General features: G+C 36.9%; 1 protein-coding gene across 6 annotated transcripts in view; it reads left to right on the top strand.

Moving 5' to 3' along the window:
• Nucleotides 1–20,090, top strand: part of EPRS1 (glutamyl-prolyl-tRNA synthetase 1) — a 38,301-nt gene that overhangs the window by 8,123 nt on the left and 10,088 nt on the right. The window contains exons 5-25 of one of the 6 annotated variants that reach the window (XM_062605975.1): nucleotides 618–757; nucleotides 1,400–1,494; nucleotides 2,616–2,742; nucleotides 3,317–3,509; nucleotides 4,097–4,268; nucleotides 5,237–5,470; nucleotides 6,848–6,932; nucleotides 7,264–7,323; nucleotides 7,604–7,624; nucleotides 9,704–9,814; nucleotides 11,344–11,480; nucleotides 12,208–12,415; nucleotides 12,849–12,961; nucleotides 13,873–13,990; nucleotides 14,118–14,489; nucleotides 15,369–15,599; nucleotides 16,280–16,528; nucleotides 17,304–17,534; nucleotides 17,968–18,233; nucleotides 19,554–19,605; nucleotides 19,779–19,988. In XM_062605975.1, coding sequence (XP_062461959.1) covers nucleotides 618–757; nucleotides 1,400–1,494; nucleotides 2,616–2,742; nucleotides 3,317–3,509; nucleotides 4,097–4,268; nucleotides 5,237–5,470; nucleotides 6,848–6,932; nucleotides 7,264–7,323; nucleotides 7,604–7,624; nucleotides 9,704–9,814; nucleotides 11,344–11,480; nucleotides 12,208–12,415; nucleotides 12,849–12,961; nucleotides 13,873–13,990; nucleotides 14,118–14,489; nucleotides 15,369–15,599; nucleotides 16,280–16,528; nucleotides 17,304–17,534; nucleotides 17,968–18,233; nucleotides 19,554–19,605; nucleotides 19,779–19,988 — 3,425 coding nt within the window. The remainder of the gene's footprint in view (nucleotides 1–617; nucleotides 758–1,399; nucleotides 1,495–2,615; nucleotides 2,743–3,316; nucleotides 3,510–4,096; nucleotides 4,269–5,236; nucleotides 5,471–6,847; nucleotides 6,933–7,263; nucleotides 7,324–7,603; nucleotides 7,625–9,703; nucleotides 9,815–11,343; nucleotides 11,481–12,207; nucleotides 12,416–12,848; nucleotides 12,962–13,872; nucleotides 13,991–14,117; nucleotides 14,490–15,368; nucleotides 15,600–16,279; nucleotides 16,529–17,303; nucleotides 17,535–17,967; nucleotides 18,234–19,553; nucleotides 19,606–19,778; nucleotides 19,989–20,090) is intronic. The other 5 variants (XM_062605976.1, XM_062605977.1, XM_062605978.1 and 2 more) reach the window with 5 other exon arrangements.

Here is a 20,090-nt window from a genome sequence, read left to right as displayed (position 1 = left end):
GATGTATGTCTAAAGTTGATAGGTGTCAGTCTACCAGTCAGCATAACCAAATTCCTTGTGGAAGGAAAAGGCATACTCGAGATTAAAAGGTATTTTTTTCCAAAGTTGCTGCTCTTGAGTGAATCTGAAGGGAGTGTATTTTATATTTTTTCCAATCATAATCTTCCTAATGAAGTTGTGTTCCTTGAAAATTAGACTGTGGGAATACAGCCCCTCAGAAATAAAGGGTAGTATTGATATATGCTTCGCTTCTGCTAATGCTTAGAAAGCATCCACTGTAGACAAAGTAGAGGGATATCCTGTATTTCTCTCTTGGAAGAAAAAGTTATGAATTTGGAGGTGGATGGTGCAAAGAAAAATGTTATGTTCCCCAGTCATGTGTCCCCCTCCCTCTTACGCTTTGATGAATCCAAGAAAGGATGCAGCATGGTTTGGGGTTGGAGGGAGTTTGTTTAATTTGCTTTAGCATTACTTATGTCCCCATGACTATGTCTTTTCAGAAGACAGGGTAAGTAGATTTTTTTTTAGAAATAATAAATTTTTCTTGGTCTTAAACTGCTCTCAGTAATCATTTCATATTCATAATTTAATAGCTTGGCAAATTTTTTTTCTAACAGGTAATAACGTATGGCAAGAGCAATTACAGCAAAACAAAGCTCCTGTCCATGCAAAACGATGGTATGGCTTTCTTGAGGCACAGCATGCTTTTCAGGCAGTAGAAGCCAAGTGGGCTTCTGATACACCAAAGGTTAAAATGGTAAGATGTGCTGTCTCTGAAGGGAGTAGCTTTATTTGTGTGAATACACTATTAGACAAATTGTTTTATTAAGTTGGAGAATTAAAAGGAATCAGTTGTACAGTAAATTACATTATTGTAAACTTTTGTTTAAAGATAAATCTGTCCCTTTCATATTTAGAAAGGGATGAGTGGTGTAGTCCAGTGCTTGCATGGAATCATGTTAAAATGGCACCTCTTAATCAGCAGTGCTCTTTAGTTATATTGTTTGCTTTTTCTTAAGAGGATTTTGAGATCCCGATAGACCTGCAAAGATTGCAGTCTTTGGTTGATAGAACTTGTTGATTGCATTCAGGTTAAGAGCACCAAGATAAAAACCTTGGCTAGCAACTCTTTTCTTCTGTGGAATAAATTAAAGAACTTGGTGGGACTTCTCAGTCCTGGATCAAATTTGAAAACAGTAACTTAAAACTCCAGAATCAATCTTGTTTTAATGGACTAAGAGTAATGTGAAAGTTATGAAGAGATGAATTTGGGGTCTGATATAGCAGCCTTTTGTTGTCTGGTTTGAAAGGATACATTGCTGCAGAAGCTGTTATCTAGAGCTTTATATCTGATTATGCAGCTAATGTGATCTGTAATTATGTCTCTTTAATTTTTAAGGCAACGGAAAAGAAAGCCGATGTTGGAAAGTTTGTTGAACTTCCTGGTGCAGAGATGGGAAAGGTCATTGTAAGGTTTCCTCCTGAAGCAAGCGGGTAAGAAACAAATACTTAGAGGAGATTCTTTTTCTGTTTTTCTTTCAGAAACCCCCCCAAAAATGTGTTTTGATGAGGATGTTAATTAGCTTATCAGACAAGACTTTTAAGCCAAAAGAGTATTTAAAGCTTTGTCTATATGTGTTTTAGGGGTTGGGTGAAAGGACTCATAGTGCTTCTCAAGGAAGCTTAGATTTGAGAAGGGAAATATGCAGGGATGGGATAGCCTTGCTTTGGGAAGCTTCACACCAGATATGTAATTGAGGCCTTTGGCTCAGGGGTCCAGACTGTGCGCAGTCCTAAAACACAGACTCCTTAAAGACTTAGAGTGGAGATCTGAGAACCAATTTAATAAATGTAATTTTCAGCTAGCTTTTACTTTTCTGTTTCTTTTTAGAATTGCATGATGAGCTGTAAGATTTCCATGATTTGCATTTCTTTATTAAACTGGCTGTTCAGCATTGTCACTGCTGTAGTAATGTCTCTTACTCTATTAGTCCAGTATAAGCTATTGCTCAAAAAATAAGTTATATATTATGTGCATGTATGTGTATAACACATATTGTTCTCATGTTACATTAGTTGCTTTTAGTGTCTTAATTCTGGTATTTTACTTAAAACACTGTTGCTAAAGGACACATATTTGAAACTTCTTTTGGAAGTGATTTTCATTTCTGGATTTGTTTTTTTTTATATGTAGTTTAAATTGACAGTAGCTTTTAGCGTATGTTAAAAATACACAGTAACCACCATTTCAGAAAATTCCTCTCTTCTGAATGTGGTGGCTTCGGATTGTCTGGTAGCTACTACTGGGGATCATCAACAGTTGGTTTAAGTTAGCCTGTAAAACTGAAGATAATTGTAGTCCTATCTTTATATCCGTAATGACACCCTAATATACAGATTTAAGTATTTTTAACAGCTACTGAATTTATGGTAGAAAAACACAATCTACTTTCATAAATGCATAGTATTTGCACAAATATCCTGGGTTGATTTTTTTTTTTTTTTTTTTTCGTTAGACTTGGGTATTGCTTTCCATTCGTTCCCCTTCCATCCCTAAAAAGAAGTCTACCTAAGGAAGTGCTGGTGTACATACTTACTTTTTATTTCCTTTTTAGGTATCTGCATATTGGTCATGCCAAAGCTGCTCTGCTGAATCAGCACTACCAGGTTAACTTTAAAGGCAAGCTTATTATGAGATTTGATGACACGAATCCAGAAAAAGAGAAAGAAGACTTTGAAAAGGTACGGTAAAAGAGCAGGGAAATCCATTCACTGTATAGCTAATTCAGAGGTAAATGACAAGCAGGTCTGCTCTTCCACACTTTTTTTGTACTAGACTTACAGTATCAATATTGCACTTAAATCTAACACTTGGAAGAAATTTCCATCATCTTCACCTTAAAAGCTTAAAGCTCTTTTACTGGTAGCTTATTTCTTCTCTTTCTCAATATTTATTTTACAGTATGTAGATACACAGTTCTTGCAGTACACTGTTGTTTTCATTCTATAAATACTACTTAGCTGTAACAAGTAATTTGTTTAAGCTTTCATCTCATTTTCTTGTCGTACCTCTTTCTTAAAGTTACTTAAGTCTAATCTCATAATTTTAAAGTCTGATCTCATATAATTACAGCCTGTGAATGAATGAATGATAAATCCCTGCCTCTGTTTTCTTTCATGCATGTCGTGTTATTCTTGTGGCTTATCCTTCCTGGACAATAGAGCATTAAAAACACCACATCTGGCCTGAAGAGGATAGAAGTTTAAGAGAACTAGCTTTCCTGAATATTACTGTATACAATTTCACACTTTGCAGGTTATTCTCGAAGATGTTGCAATGCTGCACATCAAACCAGATCAATTTACATATACCTCAGATCATTTTGAAACAATAATGAAATATGCTGAGAAGCTTATTCAAGAAGGGAAGGCATATGTGGATGATACTCCTGCAGAACAAATGAAAGCAGAACGTGAGCAAAGAGTGGAATCTAAACACAGAAATAACTGTACGATATTTTAAGCTTCTCTCTTCTTATCTTTTTAATTTTGGCATCAAAACTTGATTCATGTTAGATGTAAGGAAGAAACTCTATACTGTGAGGGTGGTGAGGCACTGGAACAGGTTGCGCGAAGAAGTGGTAAATGCGCTATCCCTGGCAGTGTTCAAGGCCAGGTTGGACAGAGCCTTGGGTGACATGATCTGGGGTGGGGAGTCCGTTTCCATGTCAGGGGGGTTGGAACTAGATGATCTGCAGGTCCTTTCCAACCCTAACTGTTCTATGATTCTGTGATTTTTATTAACAAAAATGGTTGGGATGATTAATTGCGTATCTCTAAGGTCCTTATAGGAGGTTAGAAATGTTTAGTGCTTTGTTCTTCAAGGCTGGAATAAGTGCATTTAGACAGTTGCAGTAAACTTGTGTATGTATGATTCATCACCACTTTTAAAACAATTCTAAATGTAAAATGTGTGAAAATGAATTCTAGTGTCTAAAGAGGGGATGACACTGCTTTTCATTACTGCAGTAATGAAACATGGTTCCGTCTCAACTTCATAATACCTTAGAAAAGAAATTATTTTTATTGTTCTTAGGTGTTAATAAGAACCTACAAATGTGGGAAGAAATGAAAAAGGGAACAGAATATGGACAAACTTGTTGTCTACGAGCAAAAATAGATATGAGTAGTAACAATGGATGTATGAGGGATCCAACTCTTTATCGTTGTAAAAACCAGCCTCACCCACGTACTGGAAGTACCTACAAGTATGTCTGCTCCCTCCTTGTGCGGGCTGTAATTTTTGCTCTTTCCCTTTGTAACATTCTTCTAATAGTTGTAACCTGTTAGAATTTTTTTAGTCAGAATGTGTGATGAGTCCCTTGACTTCCTGAAGCTTCTGCAAAGGACTTTTAAAAGCTGTGAGCTGAGCTGGCCAACTTGGTCAGCAGTGAATATTATTTCAGTTTTGGTCCATAAATACACATTGTATGTTGGTGAAGAGCTCTGAGTCAAAGCATGTGTTGAGACTTAATGGGTTTTGGACAGCAAAGGTATTTGTTTTAGCTCATGGAGCTTAACTAGAGCCATGGGAATTTTACACTGCTACAGTCCTGTATTGCTACAATATATTGATCTACTTACCTGAATGGCTGCTTCCATTTTTACAGCAACTGCTGTCTTTGTGCAGAATGAAGTATTACTACATTGTGCATTGAAGTAACCCAGTTGTTCAAGACTATGGTTCAGTGCTTATTTGAAACCTCTGTTTCCAGCCGACAACTCCCTTTTTGGAAACATTAATGTGTGTATAATAGTAAAGCTCTGTCTGTGGATAGAGGTTTGGCTTTAAACATGAAAGCTTTGCTCATTATTCAGTGAACTGATAATTCTTTTTGATATTTAAGAAAAAAAAAAAGGAAACCCCTTAAGTCAGGAATTCATATATTTGAAAGGAGCAATAGCAGTGTAGGACTTTTTTTAGTCTTGAATATTAAGGCTATGATCAGTTGAAGGCTTGCTTTGTTTTAAAAATCTTTTAAAATAGAGCCCTCTGGCTCTTTTTGTGGTTAGTTTGTTGTGTTTATGCTGGTTTAGTCTTGATGTAGAAGTTTTCAGGATCACAGATTATAAACATTTCTAATATATAAATAAGAATTAAGTTTAGTTTAAATGTTTGCATGCTAGACAAGTGTTTTGTTCTTGTACCCTGCTAATTAAAGTATTTTCTTCTCAGGGTTTATCCCACATATGACTTTGCCTGCCCCATTGTTGACAGTATTGAAGGGGTCACACATGCATTGAGAACGACTGAATACCATGACAGAGATGAACAATTCTACTGGATCATTGAGGCACTGGGCATAAGGAAGCCATATATATGGGAATACAGCCGGCTAAACCTCAACAACACTGTGCTCTCTAAGAGAAAGCTTACATGGTTTGTCAACGAAGGGCTTGTGGATGGATGGTACGTTACATGGTTGTAGTTCAGCTTTGTTCTTTAAAGTGTTTGTGGCTGATGCACATTCTCTGTTTTGGACAATACTTAGACATGAAAGCAACAAGAATTGAGTATGTGAACAATATTTAAGAAGATAGAATAATTACAGTGGCTTCTGCCTGTACGCTGTGGCTGTTTACTGTTCTGCAGTAACTGTGTACATAAATATTTGTATCCTGTAATAAGCATGAGATAGCTTATTTTTGGACTCTGGCTCTCCCTATGGGTGCTACTTAACACATTTTCCACTCTGAGTCATCAGATGCATTCCTGAGCAATGCCAGAAGGGGGCCTGAATTGAACAACTTCTGGTCCTATCCATCTAGTCAAATCTGTTCTGCTACTTCCCTCCTGACTGCCCTCCCCAACTTCTTTCTGTTCTTTTCATGGTAACTGCATTTCTGTAGATAGTGCTCAGTAGCTTAGTAACCTAAGCATTTTCCTAGATAGGGTGAGCCTTGCGTTTACACTTCTGCAAGTAGTTTGAGGTCTAGAGAGGCTCCTTTGTTCATTCCCACTGTGGGGGCCCACCATCTGAAGTCCTCTTCTCATGGGTGAGGAGTCTGAAGAAATCCATGGATAACCCTAAGTCAGACAGCAGCTTGTAGTGTTTTTCCTGAGCTGGTTCTAGGTGATTCTGTGCTCAGCCTATGGGAACATCATTTTATGCAATTTCCTAGACTGCTTGCTTATTTTGATTAGACGTGCCAAGTGTGCTTTTTCTGTTGGTTTTATTTTTCAACTGTGTTGGGAGTATTTGTGGTGTAGCTGGTCTTAGGATGACCTCTCCTTCCCTAAACCTCTCTGTTAGGTCCTCACCAAGGTTTGACTTGTGTTCTCACCAGCACATATTTTATATTTCAGATAGGGCCTTTTTATTTGTTGCATGAGAAAATAAAATTGTATAATTCTATCACTTATGTCATTGAGAGATAACATTGTCATGTCACTCATCTCTTTCTGGTTTCTCTTGAGCAAGAAAAAAGCCTTTTGTTTCAGGCTTCTTTATTCAGGTGCCATTGGAAGGGAAGTAATGTGATAGAACACAATTTTTGCTTTGCCAGTTTTTGAGAAATTTAAGATTGAATAGATACAGGAAAAGAACCACTTCACTGAGGGTTGGCTTCCCTCCCTGAGGTGAAGTAGAAGAGAACCTGCACTGTACATTTTGTATGGATAAGAGCTCAGTCTTTTCAGTTAGGTCTTCTCATTTAGGTCTTAATTCATACAAGCAAAATACACTGAAGCTGTGTGTTTTACTTGTGGCATTATTAGTGAAGTTTTTGATCAGTGTAAATAATAGGTAAAACTCAACACTTGACACTAATGAAATGTCTTTACTAGGGATGACCCAAGATTTCCCACTGTGCGTGGTGTCCTAAGAAGAGGCATGACAGTTGAAGGGCTAAAACAATTTATTGCTGCTCAGGTGGGTGTTTACTTTGATTCTTCAAATCTCACTTGGTAAGGACAAGTTTTTGTGAAGCTTTAAAGTACTTGTCACTGGGAGGTTTCTTTTTTTAAGGGTGCTTTCATGTGTACTGCTTCAACAGTATTAACACCTCTGAGGAGGTCCTGGTGAAATGGGGTAGCAGGTTTCTTACTTTTCAAAGTGTTTATTTTGCAAGCTAAAGCTGTCCTTCTAAACTCTTGATGAAGGCAAAATGTAGAGGGCTTGTAGTCTTTAAAGAGCTTTGTGTTAAATAAGTCTAAGAGCTCTAATATTTGTATTAATGTATTTTGTTCTGTCTTTTCCCCAGGGCTCCTCTAGATCTGTTGTGAATATGGAGTGGGATAAAATTTGGTCCTTTAATAAAAAGGTATGCTACTCCTGACACCCTCTTTCTGGGATATGTAGAGAATCCAGCGTTCATTAAAGTGCTTATTACAACAAGTAGCAGTTGCAATATGTTGCATCATTTGGCACACTTTCAGGAAAATGGAATGGCCCGTCCCCCCTCTTTGTAACCTGAGCTAGCACTAATCCTATTGATTCTCCTACACCAATACTGACTTGCCTTATTTAGTAGTACGGGGAAAGATAATGATATTTGCTGTAAATCTGATCTGAAAACTGCATTTCATTTTTCTGCTTTCAAGCTGCGAGCTATCTGTAAGAAGGTATTACTTAACGCTTTTTACCTTAGCATATAGCTTACAGTGCTGTAAGCATACATAGCATAAGCTATCATTTTGCAGCTTCCATAGCACAGTCACGTTTGCTTATATAACAGGAGCTCTACAAACTCACCGAAAATGCATTATTCCTAGTTTCAAAAGGCTGCCCATTTCTGGTTTGGCTTATTTGTTAACTTCAACACAAATATCCCTCAATTGGATTCACGTTGGCCGCTTTTCCTTTCTGTGGCAAAAGGACGATGCGCTGCGGAGATAAAGCCAGCACTGCTGATGTTTCTGACTGAATGTCAAATAAGGAATATTGCATCTTGACATGGTTAGTTGCTTTTTGGCAGCAGATGCTTGGACACTATAATAAGGCGAAGTGTTACAATGCTGATGGCATATTTTGTGCGATTGTGGAAACACCTGTTATTTTGCATTGGGATTCCTGCTTGGTTTTGCTTAGATACTACCCAGATCTGTTCATTTAAGTAGTTTTTGCTTGTCTAGCATGAGTCTTTGTATTTATTCATGTCTTTTGCATTTGGTCTACTACATACACAAAGGTTTATTAATTGGTTCTTTCTGTTGCTGCATAAATATATTTATGACTAAGAATCAGGTTTTTGGGGAAATGCACAATGGATTGTCGGGGCTCATTTTTTTAATTGTCTTTTAAATTGAGCTTCTTAGACTCAATTCCTTGGACAGCACTAAATTTATTAGCCAGCTTTATTTACATGTATCTCTGTAGATGGTTTGCAGTCTGTAACACGTGCAAAAACGGTTGCACAAAGGCAGTTCTGAGCTCCAGGGCTTCTGAGCTCTTACTTTATACGTTATCCTGTAATTATGCTACTGATTTTTTTTTTTTAACGCCTGTCATCTGAGGAAGGATTTGAGTTTTAATAAGTAGAACCTGGTAATAACACTGTAAAATTCACTTATTTAATTATCAAAATTACTATTGTTAAACCACATAATACACCTCGATTTTTGGGATACATACACAAGTCTTTTTTTAAAGCGTGCATATGCCATTTGGAAGTCTGTTTTCAATGACTATGAACTTGCAAATGTGTGACATCTTAAAAAGTATGTCATCATATCTCCTTACTTGCTAGTGTCAAGAATTAGATGCTAAATGCTTTTTCTTTCTAAAATTTCCATGTAGCTTTTCACTTTAAGCAGGAATAAACTAAGGAAGGGAAAAAAAAAAGTCACTTAATATAAGCAGATGTTTTCCTTTGTGTTAGTTTTCCAGTTGAACTGATACATCTCGGAAATTCCTTTGACCTAAACAACTGTTTTAATTGAATCATCTTTTGAAGTGCCTCTGAACAGTCTGGCAAACCAGTATTTCAAGTATGAAAAATGCCGTGAAAAACTTGTCAGTTAAGTTTGAAAATGGGCAATGAAAATACAGGATAAAATAAATAAAATACGGGATAAAAAAAAAGATAAAAAATAAAGGTATCTTTTTCTTGCCAAACTCATGTTGTAGAAATCTTGATGAAGTCAATGTTATGGTGTTGCCTTATTATAGTATCTAATGTGTCTTGTGTTAAAATTGCAGACTTAATTGGTGCTTTCTGTGTAGCCAGGTCTGTCCCTGATTCTGCTGGAGTATTGACCTGAAAAATGATTATGGGATCGGGTCCTGTCCTTCAAAAAAAAAAAAGAACAAACTGCACTGATAAATATCACTTTAAATTCAGCTATCTAGAGAGAAAGAATAGCCTATGTGCATAGTAGAACTATATCGAAGTACATTTTGCTGTCTTCCCTATGAGGCATTCGCTCATAAATTTGGTTACTTTTGGTGTCAGTAGTACCCAATCCTTAGTTTTTACTTGGAAGAATTTCAGTAAAGATGGGAAATTGTGAAGTATTACCACTGTTTTCTCACTTTTCTATACCTTAGGATTAAAGTGGCATTAAAGCAAACATTTAAAAAAAAAATGCAGTAACATAAAGAATATCAGTTAATATTCCTTTTTAGTGGTGGTTGTTTTATGCAACATCTTACCTCTCTGTCAATGTCATTTATTCATGATCCACCTCATTTGTTTTCTGTAGGTTATAGACCCAGTAGCACCTCGGTACACTGCTTTACTGAAAGATGCAGTGGTCCCAGTAAATATTCCTGAAGCTCAAGAGGAGATGAAAGAAGTGGCTAAACATCCCAAGGTTCTTGCTTTACTCTTAATATTCTTGTATTGCAGATCAGTAAGGTTGAAAGTACATTGGTTTGGAGCAGTCAGCAAGGACAGTCCTGCTTTTAACTTGTGCAGGAAGCATGAGAGAAAACTGAGGGTTTTTTTTTCCCCACAGAATTGTCAAAAACTGGGCAACTACCAGACGTGTTTATTCTGTTAAGAGGATATAGGAAACTGCTTTTGTAAATATGTCGAATGCATTGAAAGTCCTCAGAAGAGGCAAGGTGTTACAAGTATGGAGTGATGCTTAGGCTGTTTTTATTGTTGTTTGATACTAACTTTCATAGAGAAATTTAAATAGAAAACTTTATTCAAGCTTCACGAGTATAATACAGTAGCTGCTGCCTATCCATAAGTGTGAGGAATGAAGGATATATTTTTAAACTAGTTTATAAAATTAGACTTATGTAGAGAAGTGATATAGTAACCTCTTAATTCTACCAATCTCTGTTTTTTTTAGGATAGCAAATAGTTACTATCAAAGGTCAAGAACTTGTTAATTTGATACTCTTAGTATCCACAAAACAGAATAATATCTTTTAAGAATAGGACTGTGTTACTGGTACAATTATTTTTTTTTGGCACTACAGTTAGGAAGATGGTTTCCTTTGAGCCTGGCATCTCAAATTGCACTCTAAGCTTCACTGAAAGTAGCCCTTAGATTATCACACTTATGCTGACAAACAAGAGAATATTTTTGAAGTCTTGCTTCATTTATTTGTTTTCATTTTTGGTGCTCTGATGTTCTTATAGCCACCTCTTGTAACTAAGCGGTAGATATTCAGTTTGCCAGCTCCCCCTGGCAGATAAACAGGGAAATCAGTTTTGAGCAGATGCCAAGTGAGAATTTTTGCTGTTTAAGAGTCGAAAAATTTGAAGTTTGGTCAGTGCAAGCCAGCATAGTAAAACTTTCACATTAAAAATGCTGCCTCCAGTATATAGTAAGTACTGATCAGAACAAACAAATTTCAGTTCAGAAAAAGTCTGAACTCCCAGCTGTCTGTCTTTTATCTCCACTGTTGTGATGCTTTAAAGTTCAGTATTTTTAGTATTTCCAGTTTCTATCTTTAAAAATCTATGCAGCTGAGAGAAGCTCCATATCTATTTCCATATTAACTATATAAAAGGCAAAAATGAGAGTTATGATGTTGTTTTTGAAGGGAATTTGCATAGCAAAATGGAAACTTGAAGAAAAACTCAGCTTTTACCTTTATGATCTTAAAGATGTATGGACTTTGAGGAAATGGGATATGGTATCAATTGCTTTGGAGCTAGTATTTCATAGAAGATAGGATTTTTTGAGCATACTGTTAAACGAATGCATGCAGCACTTGTGAATGAGAAGCCTGAGAGTAGTGAAAGAATACTGTAGCTTTGAATGACTTTATTGTCCATCTTCTGTCTTCATCTGTCTTGTCATGCAGTGTTTTGGCACTGCATTAACTTTAGTCAGCTTAATAACAACAATCTCTCCCTTGAAATCAAAATCACTGTTCACAGAATGACGCTGTTGGGTTGAAACCTGTGTGGTATGGCTCCAGAGTCCTCATCGAGGGTGCAGATGCAGAGACCTTGACAGAGGGAGAGGTGGTTACATTCATAAATTGGGGCAATATTACCATCACCAAATTAAACAGGTAACCTCTTTACTGGGAGATGAAATTCAATTTTTTGCTTCTCAGCTTTTTGTTGATTTTTCTTTTACTAGGTAGCTTCTAACAGTAAAATATTAATGGTTGTCCATGTATATCCATTCTGTGATTCTTTTTATTGATGTCTACTTTGAAATAGACTACAAAACTCAATTTTAGCTTCGAGTGTATTTTACTGCAGATTCAGGTCTGAAATCAACAGTCAGTCCTGATGCTGCATGTCCTTCTCATCCAGTGTTCTCCATGTTTCAGCAGCAATATTTCCACTGTGAAACAACTTTTTTAGAAAAAAAAACATCTGGAATTTTAACAACTTTCACCCTGTAAGAAGTACTGCTGTTGCATGATAAAAAAACCTAAATCTATCACAGTTTCGGTTGCAGAACTGTTAAGGTGAGGAAGGAGAACATTAATATCATCATAGTAACTTTGAAGTGGTTGGGTTGAGTCAGTGGCAGAATGAGGTGAGCTGGGGCAGAGAACATAAATAGGTAGAGATTTTTTTTCCTGTGTTCTTTAATGCCTCTTGATATTAATGAATTAAAATTAAAGGGGAACTTCAACAGCAGTGAATACACTCTTCCATTGCCAATATCTCCCACACTTCAAAAATGAACTCTGAACACTTGTTTTTCAGTGAGTTGGTGGTCTGTAGTATCAAATGAGAACTAATCGTTTAGGCTTTACTGTTACCATCTCTGTTTTCCTGTAGAAATTCAAATGGAAAAATTGTGTCCATCAATGCCAAGTTGAACTTAGAAAATAAGGACTTCAAAAAAACAACTAAGATCACTTGGTTAGCAGAAACTCCATGTGCACCACTTGTCCCAACTGTCTGTGTTAATTATGAGCATCTAATCACTAAGCCAGTTCTAGGTAAAGATGAAGATTTCAAGCAATACATCAACCGAAATAGCAAGGTAAGTTATCTTTTATCCCCTTTATTCCACAGAGCTTAATGTTCATGAGGTTTTTTTGCCATCACTGTTTCGCTTTTAAATTTAATGGCTCTTTTTTAAATTTAATTTGTCTAATAAGAAGATTGTGTGCTGGTATGTCTAGTTTCCATGTTTCCATTTACCCTCTCGTAAGTTCAGAATCAAAACTTGACTTGTTTTTTCTCAGGTTTATTTGGCTTTTAGACCAGGGACCAAGAGTTTGAGTTTTTGTCTTGATACATTCTTATGATATAGCATCTTCTTGCTACTACTTGTTCTGCTGCCCTGGAATTAACTAATATTTCAACTCTTCAAAAAAACAGAAAACTGTCAGTATCCTTCTGCAGCTGTACTGTATTTCTTGCCGTTTCTTGTGCTGTGTTACATTTGGATCGATTTCTTTTAACACTTACAGCAAGAAGAACTGATGTTAGGTGATCCATGCCTTAGGGAGTTAAAAAAAGGGGACATCATACAACTTCAGAGGAGGGGATTCTTTATTTGTGATCAGCCCTATGAGCCAGTGAGGTAAGCTACCTAAGAGTGTCCTAAGGAGACTTCACAAAATTTGCTTTAGCTTGGTGTGTTATAATGCTTCCACACATGCATTGGCAAGGCTAATCATAGAATAGTTAGGGTTGGAAAGGACCTTAAGATCATCGAGTTCCAACCCCCCTGCCATGGGCAGGGACACCTCATGCTAAACCATATCACCCAAGGCTTTGTCCAACCTAGTCTTGAAAACTGCCAGGGATGGAGCATTCACAACCTCCCTGGGCAACCTATTCAGTGCCTCACCACCCTAACAGGAAAGAATTTACTCCTTATATCCAGTCTAAACTTCCCCTGTTTAAGTTTTAACCCATTACCCCTTGTCCTGTCGCTACAGTCCGTAATGAAGAGTCCCTCCCCAGCGTCCCTATAGGCCCCCTTTACCATGACCTTTTCCCCTTTACTATGACCTTTCTATGGTATACTTCGATGGCCAGGCATGTCTTTTAGATTGTACGTTCCTACCTCTTCAAACTGTCTAAGCCAAGTTCATGACACTTTTGGTACACCTAGCTAACTTGGACTTGGTTAAAAAGATCATGGTTTACTTGTGATTCTAAGTATATAAATTAAGAAACAGTGTTACAGAATAAAACAGACATTTGCCCAGTTGGAGCATGCACAAGCTATTTAATTGTAACAGTTCTTTAGCAAGTACCAAACATTTAATTACATTGCATTTCAACATAATATTGTACTATAAAGAAAACTTGAAATAACAGGAGTCAGTGCAGAACCCCAGTGATATAAATTTGGGTAACTACCGTTCTGTGCAAAGATACATGTGCGACCATCTTGTAGGAAGAGTAGAACGTTTATTTCAGTAAACATTTCATATGTATCTTATATTTCCTTTATTATTGTATTTTCTATAAATCCTTTCATAGTCCTTACAGCTGTAAAGATGCCCCGTGCATTTTGATTTACATCCCTGATGGACACACTAAGGAAATGCCAACATCTGGGTCAAAAGAGAAGACCAAAGCTGAAACTGCAAAGAAAGAGGTAAGCTTGTGTTTTACAAAAGTGCTATAAAATGTATTATGCACATCAATTACTGTACAAGACTACCATGTTAAATACTTGGCTTTTTTCTGTTTTTTTTTGCTTTGTTTTTTGTTTTTTTTTTTAGGCTAGTTCAGCTGCAAAAAGAAAATCTGCTCCACCTGGTGGTGGTACCTCTGCTCCAACCTGTACTGTGTCTGAAGGTCACCTGGCCATTTATAACAGGGTGTCTGCACAGGGTGATGTAGTTCGTGACTTGAAAGCTAAGAAGGCAGCAAAGGAAGATATTGATAAAGCTGTGAAACAGTTGCTGGCCTTGAAAGCAGAATACAAAGAGAAGACAGGACAGGAGTATAAGCCTGGAAATCCTCCAGTATCTGTAACTGAACAATCTTCAAAGCTTGAGAGCTCTGGTACCATGGATAGTAAAGCTCTGTATGATAAAGTAGCAGAGCAAGGAGAAGTGGTCCGAAAACTAAAAGCTGAGAAAGCACCTAAGGTGACTGATTAAACTATTACTTCTTTTGTTTGGGTTTGCGTAGCCCATTATTCTCTGTCTGTGGAGGTGAATGGGTGCTTATGGATCCATGCTTTCATAGTGGTCATCATGACTGGGCTCTGTTCTGTCAAGACTAGTATTTTCCAATACCTGTCTTTTAGCTAGGTATGAATGACAAACTTTGGGTTAATGGTCATAAACATGCAAGTAAATTCCTATTTTTCTTAGACTGCTGTTCATCCCACACAATGAGTGGATTAAGTATCCAAATCTGGTCCTTGGGGTTAAAATATCCTATAGTATTTTATTTATTTGTTTATTTAACACAGTATGGTCAAGTTATGTTACTTTGAGATTGACTTGTTGCTATTTAGACCTTAAAGCCAAACCAAACAAACTCCCAAAATCAGAAAGGAAAAACGAAAGTAAAGGTCCAAATCTTGTAGATATTTTTGAGAGATCTTCGTGTCTGGAACGGAGCATAGAAAACTTAGCTACTAGTAGCTGCGTTCTTTCCATTCTTTCTAATGCAGAGAAAGAAAAGATGGGAAGTGACATACTTTGTGTGGTGATTAAATACTGTTCATAGTAGTGTCTTGGCAACACCATCAAATCTAAATGGGAAGATCTAAACTAATGTATTGTTATAATTCTACTTAGGACTGTTAGGGTTGTATATCCCTTAAAAGGAGCTACTTTGTTAAAGTAGGAAACTGGCAGAGAAAACTTCACTGAACAACTCTGCTATTTAGTTAAGAAAATGAAATAGGTGTGCATAAACTGCAGGTCTTTTCATGTAAGCATTTAATGTGCACTTCAGAGTCTCCTGTCTCTAAGTCTTTGTTCCTCCCTCTTTCTGCTCTTTCCTTTGTCTTTCAGGGCGAGGTAGGTGCTGCTGTGGAAGTCCTTTTATCCCTAAAGGCAGAATATAAACAACAGACAGGCCAGGAGTATAAACCTGGAAGCCCACCTGTGGTCTTTGTCCCCCCTCAGTCTTCTTCTGTTTCTACTCTTCTATCCCCATGTCCAGTAGACAGCAAATCTCTATACAACAAAGTAGCTGAACAAGGCGACGTGGTCCGCAAGCTGAAATCGGAGAAAGCTTCAAAGGTGTATTAGCAATGAATACTTCTAGGTGGAACAGTATTTTCAGTTTAAATTAAAACCTGACTGCAGATTTTGAGAAATTCAATGAACAAAATATAAGCAAGTACTTTCAAATTCCATGAAGTGCTTTTGCAAATTCTCTTCAGCTGATGATATGGCTGACTTTGTGAGTTCTGTGATAGTGCATGGAGAACCTGGGAAATAAATATTTTTTTTTTTTTAGTTATGCAAGATAAGTGAAGCAGGATATAATCAGTAACTTGAAAAAACGGCTGTAACTTGATAGCTAGAATGGTAATAATAAATGCGATAGTAATTTAATAGCAGCTAGAGAACAATTCTTTATTTAGAGTCTGAGTATTTGCTGCCATTCTCTGGTGTACAAAGTCATAGACTGCTATTAACAGGAGGGAACTAATCCATCTAAATGGGAAGCTTTCAGGGTACGGAAATCAGCCCCTCATGTACTGCATGATTAGCTCCTTTTTTGTGCAGCTTATAGGTATTCTGTTTTACCACTGAACGCAGTAATGACAACTTGTTAGTATAAGTTAGCTCCAGATGTTTTATTACATCAGCTGTGTTAGTGCCATTCTAGTAAAGGTTACATTGGTTTATCTGTTGTGTTTTATCTGTTACTTCTATCTGTATCTGCAACTGCTGTTTTTCCTTTCTTGCTTCAGGAGCAAATAGATGAGGCTGTGAAAATTCTTTTAAATCTAAAAGCAGAATATAAACAAAAGACAGGTCAAGAGTACAAGCCTGGAAATCCACCTTCAGCTCCTCCTTGCGTACCTTCTAATACGTTTCCATCTTCTGTGTGCTGCAATAACTCGGAATCCTGTAGTTTAGTGGATGGCAAAGCACTTTATGATAACGTAGCTGAACAAGGAGAAGTGGTACGCAAACTCAAAGCAGAGAAAGCTTCCAAGGTATAATAGTAAATAGAGAGTAAGCAGTTGTAATTCTTACCACATTTTGCCACTGGGGGGAAATATTTCACCAAGTAATGATCAAACTCCCTTATGTCTGGGTTCTAGCTTAGCTGTCAAACTTGCATGACAGTGCCTCACAAGGCTACTCGGGGCTGGATACTTTCTTTTCTTTGAGATGTAAATTCTATGTTCAACTAGTTGTAGAAAGTCGGACTTCTCACATCTAGATGAATAGGCACAAGCATGACAGATGTCAGTCCTGCAGCAGATTTAATGCATTTTACTTTTTCTTGGTCTATTTGGGACAAGATAAAAGTATCTAGTCTGCTGCAGCAGCAGCAAAGACTTTCTAAAACTTGACAAATTCAGTGATAGACATGGAAAAGAACACAAGAGAAACCCATAAGTTATCAGGAACTGCTGTTTTTTTCCTGCCTATATTTCTACCTTGCAGAATTGATTTTATTGTTGGCTTTGGTTTTTTAGATTTTTCCTGTTTGGTGTTTTTTTTTTTTTTTAAAGGTCTTTCCTAAAACAGCTTATTTTATAGATTATGCTGCAGTTATTAACAGGTTGTAGCTGATGAGGCTAGGGGAATATTCTGTTACAGTGTGACAGCTCTCAAACATACTCCTGTTGCTTGGGGAAGTGCTTGTACTTGAATTCTCCCCCAGTCATAAAGCACTGTTTATCGCTAGATGGAAATGAGTATTTCTTTTGAGCTCTCTCTTTAATTCTCACCAGTACATCTTGCTATTTGTTTTCCATACAGGATGAAATAGATGAAGCAGTAAAACTCCTTCTTTCTCTAAAAGCTGACTATAAGGAAAAGACTGGTCATGACTACAAGCCAGGACATCCACCAGTAGCTAAGGGTGCTTTGCCTCCATCATCAAACCCAGTACCCAGTGGTCCAGACACACCTGAAGCTAAAGCCATGTTTAACAAAGTAGCTCTTCAAGGAGATGAAGTTAGGAAATTGAAAGCAGAAAAAGCAGAAAAGGTAAAAACATACTCTAATATAAAAATGTAATGTATGTATTCAAATCAAAATTCTATTATTAAATTCAGTGTGATTATGGGAATCATAAATCAGAGAATGGTTTAGGTTGGAAAGCACCTTAAGATCATCTGGTTCCAACCTCCCTACCATGGGCAGGGTCACCTCCCACTAGACTCAGTTAATTAGAAATGTATGTTTAGGATAAGAGGCATTTTAATTCTGAGATGTGAAATGTACTTTTAAAATTATTCCTGTCAAATATGGTCCTTAAAATGTTAATACATATAACTATTGGATTTGGTGGATTTTTTGCCCCAGTACTGAGTGGATGTCTGCAATGCCATACATAGATGCAGATTTTTTTTTTTTATAGAGCCATGTATTTCTGTGATTTCTGTATACATTTCTATATTTTTTTTGTTTGTTTTTAAAGGATAAGATTGATGCAGCTGTTAAGGAACTTCTTCAATTGAAGACCCAGTATAAGTCTATTGCAGGAGTTGACTATAAACCAGTTACTGCTAGTGGCGCTGATGACAAAGACAAGAAGAAGAAAGAGAAAGAGAACAAGTCTGAAAAGCAGAGTAAGCAACAGAAGCAAAGTGATGGCCCAAAAAAAGAAGCTTTGCAGGGACAGAGTGGTAATGAGTTCTCCTCAAGTGGATCAGGAGAGGGTCAAGGCCCTAAGAAACAAACCAGGTAAAGATGCAGTCTTTAATCTGCTTGCTAGGAACCTCAGCTGTTTACCTCTACTCAGATTCAGAGTTTTACAGGTTTCTTATTGTATTTGAAAACATGGACATTTGCAAAATAAATCATTTTGTATTTAGGATCAAGCCGAAAGCAAGTTACCAAAGTTCATTTAGTGTCAGTTGTACCTCAGCATCATACTGAGGAAAATTCTACCTAGCCTGTAGAAAGCACAGAGCAGTGTGCACACTCTGTTACTGTGGGTACTGTCATTGAGAACTTGCTTCTTTATTTTTTTTTTTTTGCAAATATGCTGCTTTATCTTGCTTAGTATAAACCTCAGAGGGGGGGGGAAAACCCTTATGCTTATTTTGTTGTACCAGAGTTTCCAAAATATTTACTGTGAGTACTATAACAAGTATGAAACCCAAGCCAGAGCAACACTGCTGCTCCTGGGGGAGCTCTCAAGTGATGATTGCTGTGCATCACCTCTCCTGCTCCAACCGTGAAAATTTAGAAGCCTTTTCACAACATATATTATGCAATGCTATTTATTTTCTGTTTCAGGTACATAAATCACATGATAAGAGACAGAGATGTGGTTATTTTATATAGGAACTATGCCAGAAAAATATATTTTTCACCCTTAAAACTTCTCAGTTTGTAGAGATATTTCTGTCTACTGTCATTTGAGTCTAGTGATTTTAGTCTTCTCAGAATCTTTTATTGGTTGTCTTTATTTTGATGATAGGGTCAGTTTTCTATTGAACGCTGTGACTGACATTCACACGAATGGTGAATTCAAGTTGCATATGTTTCCTGAAATTGTAGGCACCAGCTAGGTAAGAAACTAACCAGATTTGTTTAATAAAAAGTAAACCAGCTTACACACAGGTCTGGTTAATCTAAGGTTCTTACTTGAGGTGCTTAGGGTTTTTTTTTAATGCATTGTTATGAGGTTCCTTGATGCAACCATGGTGATAGTTAGAAAGGTTCAAACAATAGAGAATAAACAACTGTTTTTGTTAAATACTTGTGTTATCCCAGGTGAGGGAATACTAGCAATTCCTACTAGCCAATTGTCCTGGGTTCAGCTCTAAACAGTTATTTTTCTCCTTCTTAGTAGCTGGTGCAGTGCTGTGTTTCTGAACTGCTAGAAAACAAATTGGGAAAAGTTAGCTTTATGAAGTAAAATTAAAAGATTCTGTTCTGTACCCCCTTTTTCTATGTCAAGTGTCCTTCCCTCCCCCAAAAAAAGGTTAGGATAAATTTTAATGTTGAATGCTAAATGCTATACAGTTCAAATCTGGTTCTTTCCTAATACCCTAGGCTGGGTCTAGAAGCTAAAAAAGAAGAAAATCTTGCAGAATGGTTCTCTCAGGTAAGTGCACATCAGTTTGGATTAAATAATTATTTAATTCTTATAAATCAAGATCTGTTTTGGATTTGTATCTTATATTTCTGTTTTGTCTTTTTTGAATTGCATGCAACACACAAATTACTGAATGTTCTTTGTGTATGAAATAGAAGCTTAAATACCTGATCTTTTGAAAGGTGATCACAAAAGCAGAGATGATTGAATACTATGATGTGAGTGGCTGTTACGTTCTTCGTCCTTGGGCTTATGCTATTTGGGAAGCTATCAAGAACTTCTTCGATGCAGAGATCAAGAAACTTGGAGTGGAAAACTGTTACTTCCCCATGTTTGTGTCCCAGGCTGCCCTAGAGAAAGAGAAGACTCATATTGCTGACTTTGCTCCTGAGGTACACTCAAAAAGTTTGTTTTAATATGAGTACAGGAGAGCCCAACCACTTAGTCTGCAGTTGAGTATGAAAGTGAGGTTTTTGTAAACTTGTTTTGTTTTG

The sequence above is a fragment of the Pezoporus occidentalis genome, unplaced genomic scaffold (assembly GCF_034315485.1).
Source record: "Pezoporus occidentalis ecotype Australia unplaced genomic scaffold, CSIRO_AGI_Poc_V1 ctg93, whole genome shotgun sequence".
NCBI classification, from domain to species: Eukaryota; Metazoa; Chordata; class Aves; order Psittaciformes; family Psittacidae; genus Pezoporus; species Pezoporus occidentalis.
Note: the sequence above shows the minus strand (reverse complement) of the source record. Positions and strands in the feature narration are given on the sequence as shown.